This window comes from Erinaceus europaeus, chromosome 1, assembly GCF_950295315.1.
Source record: "Erinaceus europaeus chromosome 1, mEriEur2.1, whole genome shotgun sequence".
Lineage (NCBI taxonomy): Eukaryota > Metazoa > Chordata > Mammalia > Eulipotyphla > Erinaceidae > Erinaceus > Erinaceus europaeus.
The window spans coordinates 119,988,008-120,002,184 of record NC_080162.1 but is presented as its reverse complement, the minus strand read 5'-3'; the positions used below and the strand labels follow the sequence as shown (position 1 = coordinate 120,002,184).

The 14,177-nt window shown below is 38.1% G+C and overlaps 1 protein-coding gene across 8 annotated transcripts in view; it reads right to left on the bottom strand.

Annotated features, from left to right (window-relative positions):
- Positions 1-919: 919 nt before the first annotated feature.
- The window catches only part of ZHX1 (zinc fingers and homeoboxes 1), a 37,613-nt gene continuing 24,355 nt past the window's right edge, over positions 920-14,177 (bottom strand). For all 8 annotated transcript variants that reach the window (XM_060195519.1, XM_060195505.1, XM_060195535.1 and 5 more), the window contains 2 exons: positions 8,224-11,059; positions 920-1,493 (listed from right to left, as the gene is read on the bottom strand). In XM_060195519.1, coding sequence (XP_060051502.1) covers positions 8,227-10,839 — 2,613 coding nt within the window. In that variant the 5' untranslated portion in view covers positions 10,840-11,059 and the 3' untranslated portion in view covers positions 920-1,493; positions 8,224-8,226. The remainder of the gene's footprint in view (positions 1,494-8,223; positions 11,060-14,177) is intronic.

The following is a 14,177-nucleotide window of genomic DNA, read 5'->3' as shown; positions in this document are numbered from 1 at the left end:
AAACATTAGGTGAAAACAGGAGAATTATGTTTATTATTCAATGAATTAGATCAAATAAACTGACCAAACCACTACATCTGGTCATTCAGAAAAGCACTTTAAAATCCAAAGTTAACTAATTGACATCTCTCTATGAAGAAAGCATATTTTGAAAAATGGTCCTATAGTTACAAAAGAAAGGGTCCTTCTCAACATGAATGAACAGCACCTGTCTTTACAGAGTTTATAATATGAACTTTCAGTCTAATATGGCAAGACTTACAGGTTAACATTTCCAGAATTAATATATGAAAGCCTTACTTAGCTCGTTATGGTCAGTCTAGAATTTTTCTTCTATTCAATGAAACTGCACAAAATAGATTGTCACTGGTAGATAAATCTTGAAAATTTTGACCTGAGACTTATATAAACATTTCCAATCGCCATGACTATGAGAAAATAATAAATATGTATATTTACTACATGATTCTTTTTCACATTTTTGGTACAATATTTATCTCAGAATTTCAACCTATCCAAATTCATATGCCAATTTCTTTTGTCAGTACTGATTATCTTAATTTGATAAAAAGCAAATTCCATTCTTAATTAAAAATAAATAACAGGCGGACAGGTGTTGGCACACCTGTTTAAATGCACACATAACAGTGCACAAGGACTAAAGTTCAAGATCCTGATACCCAACTGCAGGGGGAAAGCTTTACAAGTGGTGAAGCAGGGAGAGCTACAGGTGTTTCTGTCTCTCTCCTTCTGTACCTCCCCCTCCCATCTCAATTTCTCTCTTCTCTATATAATAAAAATACATAAAATATTTTTAAAAGGTAACAGAAGTATAGCAAGTAGTAATACTGGCATCCATGAAAGTGTCGATAAAAAAATATATTAAACATCAAGAAACCACAAAATTGCATCGCTCCAATGTGTGTCAAAGGCTGCTTTTTCACTTTTATTGAAATTGGATAAGTCCATGTACAAAATTTAATCTTAGTGCAGGACCTGATAAATGACATAGAAATAAATCAGGTTTCTTTTTTCCCTGTTTCTAACAATCTTAACTCTGTAAAATGTTTGGTCACTCAAAGCCATGAGTTTAATCACATATCAAACACTATAGGCAATAAAGCTCATCTTACTGGACATACAGTATTAAGTTGGACAAAATGGGAACAAGGTCTAGTGGTTATTAAGCCCCTTCAAAAAGTCTAAGAACCAGAATTTTTCTATTATACCATAATAAAAATGTACTGTATTAAAATTTGAATTTTTATAAGTTGTTTTTTAATCAGTGTTATATTTACATTGCAGAACTTCTGCCAACTGCAGTAGTTTAACTTTGGCACAACATTAAGTTCCATTCCTTTTGGGTATTGGATCCTATTTTTTGAGAATGTATATGCCCCCAAATGTTTCAGTGTCATCAAAGATTGGGCCCATTCACAGTAAATCAGATATCTTGAGTTGAAGAACTGATTCTCCTCCAATGCTTTACGAAGCTATAAAAGAAAAACATAACAAAAAGACTAAAGTTGTAAAGAAAGCCATATTTTAATGCTTATCACTTTAAGAAAGAAAATTGATAAATTAGGAAAATAAATCCTCTGTATTCTAACTAGTACTGAGATCACCTGCTACATACATTTTAGATAATGCAGATTCTGTGTGCAATTCTTTATGTTTTGCACATACCAGATCTCCTTATTTTTACCCATATGTTAATTTACGCAAAATTAGTAGGAATTTTCTATACTATGAGTACCTGTAATAAACACACTATGATATTTAAAGGGTTTTTTTTTCTATACAAGATTGGCATGTGAAAAGGACATAGATGTAGAGTTGGGGAGATAGCATAAAGGTCGCATGACGCCTTAGGCTCTGCTGTCCCAGGATTCATCTCTAGCACCACCATACACCAGAGCTGAGCAGTGCGTGCTCAGCACTGCTGAGCACATCTCTGTGTGTGTCTTTCTCTCTGTATCTCTCATTGAAAATAAACATTAAAAAAAAAAAAAAAGAGTAGAAGTAACTAACAAAGAACATATGTGTAGTTCATTTTCTGCAATAACTATTTTAGAGTCGGTTATTTTACTACATTTAAGAGAAGCAACTATTTATAGGAAACATGGTGAATCCTTTTACAAGATGCAAAATTATTGTTAAGTCAATAACTTGTTAATGTTTTATATATTTAGACTTCTGCAGGTTCTAAAAGCAAGACATATCTGCATACATGCCATGAAAGTTCATGTATAGTATATATATATTTTTTAAATCTGTGATTCTATGTGAACTTTATGATCATAGTATTCACTCTCGTATTGTAAATAGCATAAGAATTATCCACAAGTCTCTCTAATAAATTAGATCTTCTAGGGAAAAAAGTATACTGGACTGGGGAAATTGCACAGTGGTTTATGGAACAGATTTTCATTCCTGAGGGCCCAGAAGGCCCAGATTCAACTCCCAGCTTCTCTATAAACCAGAATTGAGCAGTGTTCTAGTAAAAATAAATAAATAAAACAATACTTAAAAGTCTATACACAAACAGATCAAGCTCGCCTTTGAAAAAAAAAGTTCACCAACACCCATGTTCAGTGGAGAAGCAATTACAGAAGCCAGACCTTCCACCTTCTACACCCCATAATGACCCTGTGTCCATACTCCCAGAGGGACAAAGAATAGGAAAGCTTTCAAGGGAGGGGATGGGATATGGAGTTCTGGGGGTGGGAATTGTACCTCTCTTATCCTATGGTCTTGTCAATATTTCCATTTTATAAATAATTTTTTTTTAAGTTCACATTATTTCCTAGCTGAATGTAACTCCCTATAAAACCACTTCAGGGTTAATAAAATTGCAGCAACAAATTTGTTGATTCAGTCTTAGCTGAGTGTAAATTTTTGTGTTAGGGGGGAAGCCTGTTAAAATATTTTATGTATTTGGGTCAAAAGAAAGTTTATCCTGAAGATTTCTGACACTAGGAAACCGATGGCTACACTAAAGTTGACAAAACTGTTTAACTTCTTATGACTTACAATGATATATCATGCTCTCTACAGAATGTTTACACCGAAATAAATGCATTTCAGTTTCATCTGTTTTTCTGCCTGAAAAGAAGTCCCTCAAAAGAAAAAAAGAAAAGAAAATTGCTAAGTAATAATAGTATCTCATACAGATCAAGCTCCATACATATTAAAACAAAACAAAAGTCGGGGAGGAAGACATAAAAGAATTAAGGAAGTACTGCACAGAGTAACAGAGAAAAAAGGAGAGGAAGGGGTAGGAATCTGGCAAGCTCAGAAAAATAAGTAAACATGCTCAGATGTAAAATAATCATGAAAACTTTCTTCTGTTTTTAATATTTAAAAAGTATTTATTGGATTGAGACAGAGAAATTGAGAGGAAAGGGAAAGATGGCTAGGGAGAGAGACAAGAGAGACATCTGCAGCACAACTTCAGTGCTTGAGAAGTTTTCCCTTTATAGGTAGGGACTGAGGACTTGAACCTGGATTCTGGCACATAGTACGTGTGCTCAACCATGTACACCACTGCCTGATTCCTCTGTCTTTTTATTTTTTAAGATTTTATTTATTTATTCATGAAGATAGAAGGAGAGAGAGAGAGAGAAAGAACCAGACATCACTCTGGTACATGTGGAAGCCGGGGATTGAACTCAGGACCTCATGTTTGAGAATCCAATGCCACCTCCGGGACCACCCCTCTATGTCTTTTTCTTTCCTTCCATATTAAGAGTTCTGACAACAGATGCTTTGGGGATGCTAACAGGCATATAAAAAACAACATCAGAAACTGTACTATTGAGAGACTTCCGGAGGCGGAGCTACGAGCAGCAGATCGCTTTCTCTCCTCTCCTCTCCTCTCCCGGATCAACTAGGAATACCAAAGGAGACCACCCGGACCGAAACAAGACAGGACTAGAATGACCACAGAAACCCAGTAAATCACCCGTGAGTACAAACACGCGTGGCTGGTGACAGAGAGGAGAGAGGGGCCTAAGGACAGATTAACTGACTGCTAACAGTTCGACAGTTTGTCAGTGGAGACACCACCTCCAGTCTGCTCCACCAACAAGGGGACAGCTGAAGGGAGGAAAGGACTCCCCAGAGACTCACCAAGTACAACTCTGAGTCTCCATTGCTACTACCCTCAGAATCTGGAGCAGCAACAGGGAGGGACACCAGGGCACAGAGATCTAACCGGGAAACTCAGGAGAAGACCTATACCTCGGTGGCATAGCTGAAGGGCTGTGAAAGTCTCTTTGCATAACCACTGAATTATCTCTGCCACACCCTGCTTTATCTCTTGGTCAGGAGTCATTGATTAAGCCAAGAAGCCTATTGATAGTTTAAAAGCCCTCAGGCTACCATAGCCTACAGGGGGAAAAAAAAAAAAAGGCTTTTACACCACTGAACTCCAACTCAGGGATTGAAAAACCTCTTAACTTATATAAAATGGTTAAAACAACAAGAAAAAATAATGGAGACTCGAACCAGGACAAGAGTCCAGCTAAAAGTCCTCCAGAGGGCAAAGCACAAAACAACGAGTTCAACATCCAAACATTAGCTAAGGAAATAATAACAGGAGTGAGTAAAGAATTTGAAAAAATTGTAATCAGAACTGCAAGAACAACAAATGAGAATATGGAAGAAAATTCTAATTATCTCATGGTTATTAGAGAGCTGAAAGCTGAAATTGCTGAGCTAAGAAGGCAACTAGCTGAACAAGCTAAAACAGTATCAGAGCAGGGCAACAAAATAGATGAACTCCAGAAAGCAGTAGAGGGCAGAGAGAATAGAATCAATGAGGCTGAAGACAGAATCAGCAAGATTGAGGATGAATTAGAGACAACTAAAGAAGAAGTAAGAGATCTCAAAAAGAGATTAAGAGATGCTGAAAACAACAACAGAGTCCTATGGGATGACTTCAAAAGAAACAATATACGCATTATTGGCTTACCAGAGGAAGAAAGAGAAGGGGAGGAAGAAAGCGTTCTCCAGGCCATAATAGCTGAAAATTTCTCTAGTCTAGACAACACCAAAGACATAAAGATTCAAGAAGCCCAGAGGGTCCCAAACAGAATTAACCCAGACCTAAAGACACCAAGACATGTCATACTTAGATTGGAAAGGAATAAGGATAAAGAAAGGATCCTCAAGGCTGCAAGAGAAAAACAAAGAGTCACCTACAAAGGAAAACCCATAAGATTAGCAGCAGACTTCTCCATACAAACACTACAGGCCAGAAGAGAATGGCAAGATATCTATCGAGTGCTCAATGAGAAAGGCTTTCAGCCAAGAATACTATATCCTGCTAGACTGTCATTCAGACTAGATGGAAGCATCAAAACCTTCTCAGACAAGCAACAGTTGAAGGAAGCAACCATCACCAAGCCTGCCTTGAAAGAAGTTCTGAAAGGTTTCCTATAAACAACCAGACCACCACAAATAGAACATATATCAAAACACTCTAAAACTCTACAAGAATGGTGTTAAAATATCTTTAATCTTTGATATCAATAAATGTGAATGGCCTGAATTCACCTATTAAAAGACACAGAGTAGGAAGATGGATCAGAAAACACAACCCAACAATATGTTGTCTACAGGAAACTCACCTAACGCAACAAGACAAACACAGACTTAAAGTGAAAGGATGGAAAACTATCATTCAAGCCAATGGCCCACAAAAAAGGGCAGAAACAGCTATTCTCTGACATGATAGACTTTAAAATACATAAGATTTAAAAAGATAGGAATGGACACTACTTAATGCTCAGAGGATCAGTCAATCAAGAGGACTTAACAATTATTAATATCTATGCACCCAATGAGAAGCCATCTAAATACATCAAACTTCTACTGAAAGAGCTACAGCAATATATTAACAGTAACACAATCATAGTAGGGGACTTCAACACCCCACTATCTCAACTTGACAGATCATCCAGGAAGAAAATCAGTAAAGACATAAGGGAGCTAAATGAAGAGATAGATAACCTAGAACTATTGGACATTTTCAGAGTCATTCAGAGCAAGTTGTGGTATATATACACAATGGAATACTACTCAGCTGTAAAAAATGGTGACTTCACCGTTTTCAGCCGATCTTGGATGGACCTTGAAAAAATCATGTTGAGTGAAATAAGTCAGAAACAGAAGGATGAATATGGGATGATCTCACTCTCAGGCCGAAGTTGAAAAACAAGATTAGAAAAGAAAACACAAGTCGAACCTGAAATGGAATTGGAGTATTACACCAAAGTAAAAGACTCTGGGGTGGGTGGGTGGGTGGGGAGAATACAGGTCCATGAAAAATGATGAATGAAATAGTGGGGGTTTTATTGCTAAATGGGAATCTGGGGAATGTTATGCATGTAAAAAAAAAAAAAAGAAGTAGAAACGCAAAGCAGAAATTGACTGAGTTTGGAATATGGCACCAAAGTAAGAAAGCAGAAGTATACTAGAGTTTGCAGTGAGTACCTCCCTAATACTTCCTCTCCACTTTTCCAAGCTTTGGGTCCATGATTGCTCAACAATTTGTTTGGCTTTGTATGTTAACTCTCTTTTCAGTCACCAGGTTCCAGGTATCATCAGGATGCCGGCCAGACTTCCCTGGATTGAAGACACCACCAATGTGTCCTGGAGCTCAGCTTCCCCAGAGACCCATCCTACTAGGGAAAGAGAGAGGCAGACTGGGAGTATGGACAGACCAGTCAACGCCCATGTTCAGCGAGGAAGCAATTACAGAAGCCAGACCTTCTACCTTCTGCAACCCTCAATGACCCTGGGTCCATGCTCCCAGAGGGATAGAGAATGGGAAAGCTATTGGGGGAGGGGGTGGGATATGGAGATTGGGCGGTGGGAATTGTGTGGAGTTGTACCCCTCCTACCCTATGGTTTTGTTAATTAATCCTTTCTTAAATAAAAAAAAAAATAAAAAATAAAAAATAAAAAAAATAAAAAAAAAGAAACTGTACTATTTTAAAAAAGTATAGTTGTATCCTGGAAAACTTCAAAATAGAAAGTAGAAAAGAGGAAGCTGGGTTGTAGCGCAGCGGGGTAAACGCAGGTGGCGCAAAGCGCAAGGACCGGCTTAAGGGTCCCTGTTCGAGCCCGCGGCTCCCCACCTGCAGGGGAGTCGATTCACAGGCAGTGAAGCAGGTCTGCAGATGTCTGTCTCTTTCTCCCCATCTTTGTCTTCCCCTATTCTCTCCATTTCTCTCTGTCCTATCCAACAACAACATCAATAACAACAACAATAAAAGAACAAGGGCAACAAAAGGGAATAAATAAATATTTTTTAAAAAAGAATTAAAGTTCTAGATCCAATCAGATATCTCACTTGTGACTACCGTCAAATCTTAACCTTTATTAATTCAATATGTAAAAGAAATGATACTTAAGCAATGTGCCAAATCTTGCACATTCAAGGCTTGTTTACTTCAGCTTTGTTTTATATAAAAGAATGAAAAGACATTTTAGGCATTTAATTTAATAGCCTAAGTCAACTATTATTTATATCCGTTCTCCAAAATAGATGCCAACTAAAGCAAACATGAATTTATATAATTTACATAGAGACTAAAATAGACCTTTGACTTTGAACTGTAAAAAAGCTGAGTAATTTTAACACATAAGGCATTTAAAACTTCAGTTAAAAATCTAATAGTTTGGAGGGCAATACAATAAGGAAAAAAGATACCCATTTTCACCTAGTTTCCTAAAACTGAGCCATCCTCACCCCTGTGGTAAGTCTTTCCTTCAGTATACTTTTCCTTCTTTTTAGTTTTCGTTTTTGAATTCTTTCCTTAAATAGGCAAAAAATGAAGCTTTAGTGAAGAGAGAGTTGCAAGCAATACATTTTAGTTATCCTTAACATTTGTCTGTGAAGTCACCCACCCCACCACCACAGCCGCCACCAACCACCACCAGTCTTCCTTCTTAGAGGATGGGTAATTTTGCATTAAAGTAGAAAGCATTCACATAAAAATTAAAGTAATCAAAAATTCTATATAATCAACAATAACCAGACTTTACACAATAATATATCTCTTGGCTATACTCACAGTTCCATGTCATCTTATCAGGTGAAGAAAAAAAAACTATTTTAGAAAAAAATATCAAAAGTGAAGATGACTGATACAAGGTAACTATTGTCCATGTATGTAGATGACTAACTAACATAAACTCAAGTTAAACACTTACATTTCAGTCATCAGATTTAGAAAGCTTCCGCTTCACATGTCGTGGGGGCTCCCAAGTATCACTATCATCTGTTTCTTCTTCATCTTCTTCCTGGTCATCAGCAACTTCATCTTCCTCCTCATTTTCCTCAAATAATTCTATACCTAATTCTGCTCTTCTCTGCCTTTCTGCAAACCATTCTCTGACCTGCTCATAGCCCATATGTGACCTATTAACAAGTTCATCAAGGTCTTGCTCATTAAGAAATTTGTGTTTCAGGTAGTAATCCTTAAGGATTGCAGTTCCAGTTTTAAATTTGATGAGTGATGGCCCCCTGTCCCAGTTGTTGAGTCTTTTGCTTCCTCTAGGCCGCCCTCGTGGTCTTCCCCGGCCCCTTCCTTTGGGTCTTCCTCTCCCTCTTCTCCTGTACGAAGACAAACCATTCATAGTACTGGAGCTTTGATAGTAGTAGTACCATTTTAAGTTTCCATTCTTCCAAGCATAACGGGTATCTCCAAACCAACTAACTATATCTGTCCTAGCAAGCCCACTTTCTTTAGCCAGTTTGTCATACTCTTCTGGTGATGGCCACTGTGTCCGAACAAAAGCACTTTTAAGCATGTGCAGCTGCTCTGGTGTTTTCTTACATATCTTGCCTGTACTCCCTGACTTCGGTGCACCAGATTCATCTCTGGGAGGACTTTCTCTAGTTTCTTCTTTGGAACTACCTGCAATACTTTCATCAATTTCCATTTTCTCTTCCTTGAAAGCCTTTGATTTATTTTTCTCTGTAAACCAAACATCAATTTCCCTTCTGGTAAGTTTGGTCTGTGCTCTTAGCCTATTTAATTCTTCATCTGTGAGTACAGAGTTGTTTAGAAAACTTGCCTGAAGGACACGAAGCTGCTCTGCAGTCTTCTCTTTAAATTTTGGGGGAGTAAAGTCAGGAAGAGGATTCCAGGATTGTTTATGCTGTGAAGTAACAACAGTAGGGGATTCGGTGGTTTCATCACTGGAGTCTATAATAATAGTGGTGGATGGATCATTGTTGAGGTGTAAACACTGATTACTTTTTGAATTTCTCTGATTGTACCTCGTATCACTAAACCATTTTTTAATTTCTCCTTTTGTCAGGCCTGTGATCTTCATAAGTCTGATAATTTCTGAGTCATGGGGAAACTGGTTTTTAAGGTAGCTAACTTTTAATTCGGCTAACTGTTCTTTAGTCTTTTTTGCTCGAATACCAAATGAATCAGGGCTTGCCAATGCGGTTTCTTGTTTGACAAGCTGAGAAGTTGGAACTGCTGCTGTTGCTGGCTTGGAGTCTGCAGTGGGCTGAGCAGCAGGTGCTTGACTTTTCTGTACACCACTTTGAGCTGGAACCCCTGCCACAGTCAAAGCTATAGGTGCTGTGACTGGCAAGGTGTTTGTTCCAGCCACTTGCGTAAGAACCAGTCCTGGCTGACCAACTATTTGGCATGTCTGTAAAATAGATGGTAAACCATTACTCCCTGTGGAAATGTGTGTAGGAATAACAGTTATGGTCTGAGGTACAGTGTGTACTGTTCCATTGAATTGTTTCCTTCTGGCCTCTTCTACTTCCTCAGGAGTCCAACTAACACCATGTTTTAAACGTTGGGCTGAAAACCATATCTTGATCTGTTCCTCTGTATATTTTGCTTGAGCCGAAAGTACTGTAATCTCCGACAATGTTGGATAAGGGAATTTGTTGTAGGTGTTAAGCAGAAGAGGATTGTTATCCAAAGCAGCATTGTAGGCAGGGATGCTATTAACAGGGATTAAGACTTTGGAAACCAGATTGGAATTCTGCTGGGCTGATACAGCAGTTATCACCTGTGCTAAGCCAGGCAGAACTGCTGCTGGGGTCACTACCGTGCTGGTGGTGTTTGGATGTATTTTGTTTACAGTGCAAGTACTTGTATTAGATTCAGAAGCTGAAGAATCTGGATTTCCTACAGTTTCTTCACGGTCTGGTTTGATTTCACTATCTTTCTCTTTGGGAACATCCTCAATTGAGTTGTGATGAAGTGTAACCCGCTTGTTCTCCACTTTGTTTTTCATCATTTTCATGATAGGTGTTTTACTGATAGATATTCCTGAAGAGACTTCTGTAGACTCTGCTTGCTCTGAACTTTCCACTTTAATAAAACTGCCATCAAACGTTAGATCATTTATTGCTTGTTCAAAGATTGTCTGGTTATTTCGTTTCACCATTGTCAATTTAAAATCCTCTTCTCCTGGGTGATATTTCAGATTATGCTCAGAAAGTGCATCATACCTTTTTGTAAGAAAATTGCATTCAATACAGACATAGGAAGAATTTAGCACTACATTGGGATGTTCCGAATCCACATGAAAAGTAAACATATTTAGATCTGGAGTTTGAAAGGTACAATATTTACATTCATAGCCACCTTCAATTTTTTTATTTTGCTGATTGTCAGAATCCACAGATTCATGAACTTCTTCATCACTTGAGATACTCTGAGCTTTGGTGTTTTCTACAGGTGTAAGAACAGGAGGGGCTTTATCCAAATTTGCTGTCAACCCGAGTCCTGGCTCCTGTTCACTCTTAAGGACCATGCAGGGCATTGTTGATTTCCTCCTGCTTGCCATTCTGTTTTGCAGAAAAATCTCAGCAGTGATTACAAGGAGCTGAGATTGAAAACTGTTCAGTTCTCTTCATTTAAAAGCAGTGGCCTTTGGTTCTTCATGGTCATTTTTGTGCTAAATTTTTGTTAGCAGCTTTTTCATGGTTCAATCAAGTAAAGAGTGTATTGTTGGCAGGTAAAATACTGTTGAACTGCTGACATTTTTGAAGCACATCTTCAATCACCTACATTAAAATAAATTTAAATTTTTTAAATGACTGATCTTTTAAATAAAGCATAGTTATATCCCACTAATATAAACTTATTGAGTAGTTTTAAATAAAGCATAGTTATATTCCACTAATACAAACTTGTTGAGTAGCTCAGTTATAAAAATATAGAATGAGGGAGTCAGGCGGTAGCGCAGCGGGTTAAGCACACATGGCACAAAACGCAAGAACGGGTGTAAGGATCCCGGTTTGAGCCCCTGGCTCCCCACCTGCATGGGGGTTGCTTCACAGGCGGTGAAGCAGATCTACAGGTGTCTATCTTTCTCTTCCCCTCCTCTCTCCATTTCTCTCTGTCCTATCCAAGAACGCCGACATCAATAACAATAGTAGTAACTACAACAATAAAACAAGGACAACAAAAGAGAACAAATAAATATTTTAAATATATATATATATATATATATAGAGAGAGAGAGAGAGAGAGATTGAAAATAGGAACTAAGAAAATAAAAGTTCATCAAAAATCAAAACTGATTTCTTCAAGACAGCACATGGAGGGGCATGTCCTTCCTATATTCTTGGGGCAAGCACCCAGAGTTACATTTTTAAATTAGATGGGAAAACATATGCTTTGGCAAAGACACTATTATCAAAGTGAAATAATAATGTCAACATGGGAAAAACTGAAACTACAAGAAGCAATCACAGATAAGTGGGAGACTGTGGTCATTAAGTGTGTAAGTTTAGTCCTTGGGGTGCGGTGGTGTCTCACCAGTAGAGCATACATGTTATCATATGTGAGTATGTGCGTTCAAATCTCCAGACCCAGCCTACAGGGGGGAAGTTTCAACAGAGGGCAGCAATGCTATAGATGTCATTTTTCCATGTCTCTCCCTATCTCTTTCATCCTCTATGAAAAAGCAAGAACAAGGGAGAGAGGAAGTCTGATGGGAAAAGTGAAGCCATGTAGTCATCAAGCCCAAGTGATAACCCTACTGGCAAAGAAAATAAAAATTAAAATTTAGTCCCTCTTCTCCTGCTGATCTACCTCACCATCCTAATGGCATGCTAGACATCAAGCATGGTCAAAACAGCATGCCTGAATTATGAATGTTGAATGTTTCTGAGACACTATTATGGATATTTTTGTTGCTGGTATATAAGGTAGAGATGTCAAGCATCATTCCAGCATATTTGGTGCTGGGCATTGAAGCCTAAGACCTCATGCTTCTAAATCCTGCACTCTACCCACTGAGTTCCTTCCTTAGTTGCCAGAAACATTAATCATGCTACCAGAACTTATAAAACCTACTTAACTATATGTCTTCTGACTTCATCTTAATCTAGGACCCCAGTGCTGAAAAAAATCAAGTCCAAATTCCCTAAGGCATGTGTAGCTAGCTCCCTTTTCAAGGTGAACCTATCTCTTTTCCTGCCATCTCTCTCCAACTCCTATTTATTTATGTATTTACTTATCTTTAACCAGAACACTGCTCAGCTCTGGCTTATGGTCACGTGGGGGACTGAACTTGGGACTTTTGGAGCCTCAGGCATGACAGTCTCTTTGTATAACCATCATGCTTTCTATCCCCCACCCTCCAGCTCCTATTTCTTTATGCATTAAGTACAGCACAGATGACTGCTGTTCCAGGATATTCATTGCAGTTTGTTACTTATATGCTTATGAGTTCGGGTGTGTTCAGGGTGGTATGGGTCATAGACTATATGTTAAGGATACATGTTTGTACACTAAGAGCAATAATCTCTGTCTGCCCTAGAGATCACTTTCTTCTTTCAACTTGGATCCTCCTTAGTTTATTTTCTAGTCTAGCTCTTACTACTTTGTAGCAGAGAAAAGTTATTTTTCTGTCTTACAAACTATTTATACACAACCTATTTTGGCCTCCTTAGTATACAGATGACTCATTTTTAATGTTTTTTAAGGCACATAACACAACTGAAACATAACCAAACTCCTGAAACTCTGGATCAAAGCAAGGGCCTTCAATCAATCTAACACTCTCCTAGCTGAGTTATTTAGGTTGACTTCCTATTCATTTCTGTATCCCCTTTACACACTAGAAATTCTGAAGTAGGTACTTGCATTACAGTAGAGAGTAGTAGCTAAAGTTGACAAGAATTACCCTAAACCATCAAAAGTGAATGATGTTTATATAAGTACATTGTAATAATTTTATACCATGTGTGTGTTGCTTTTTTGCTGCCAGGACTCTGCTGGAGCTTTATGACTGAACAATACCGTCACTCCTGGTGGGTTCTTTATTCTTTCTTTTTCCCAGATAGAAGGTGAGAGACAGAGAGGGAAGAGAAAGATAAAGAGGAGAGAAATCACAGCACAGCTCTACTGTTCATCAGTCTTTTCCTCTGCATGGTGCTCAAGGGCTTGAATCCAGGTCTTCACAGATGGCAAAAGTGTGCACTCTACTGGGTGAGCTATCTCCTGGCCACTCATCACCCAAAATATGTTAGACGAAAATTTGATCTGTATTAATTGAAGTTGGTTTGCTTAAAAGTTTAAATAAAATGAAAATGAATAAAAAGAGTGAATGACGGGGGCTGGGTAGCAGTGCACCTGGTTGAACGCACATGTTACAGTGCTCAAGGACCCAGGTTTGAGACTCTAGTTCCCACCTGCAGGGGGAAAGCTTTGCAAGTGGTAAAGCAGGGCTGCAGCTGCCTCTCTGTCTCTATCCCTATCACCCCCTTCTCCCTTGATTTCTGGCTGTCTCTATCCAATAAAGATAATTTTAAAAGATTTTTTTAAAAGAATAAATTACCTCATTTGTTCTCTACCACAAATCAGAACTATTTGCATTTGTTAGTGTAATCCTTGTCCTAGTTGAACAATAGAAGAAAAAGTTTGTTTTAAAGATTATAAAGCAAAAGTGGTCTGGGAGGTGGTGCAATGGGTAAAGAAATGGACTCTCATTCATGAAGTCCCGAATTCAATCCCCAGCAGCACATGTACCAGAGTGATGTCTGGTTCTTTCTCTCTCTCCTAGCTTTCTCATGAATAAATAAATTCTTAAAATTAAAAAAAAAACATTATAAAGCAAAGCAAGGTCTCTATAAATATATATGGAGACACAATAAAGAAAGAAATGGTTTTTTT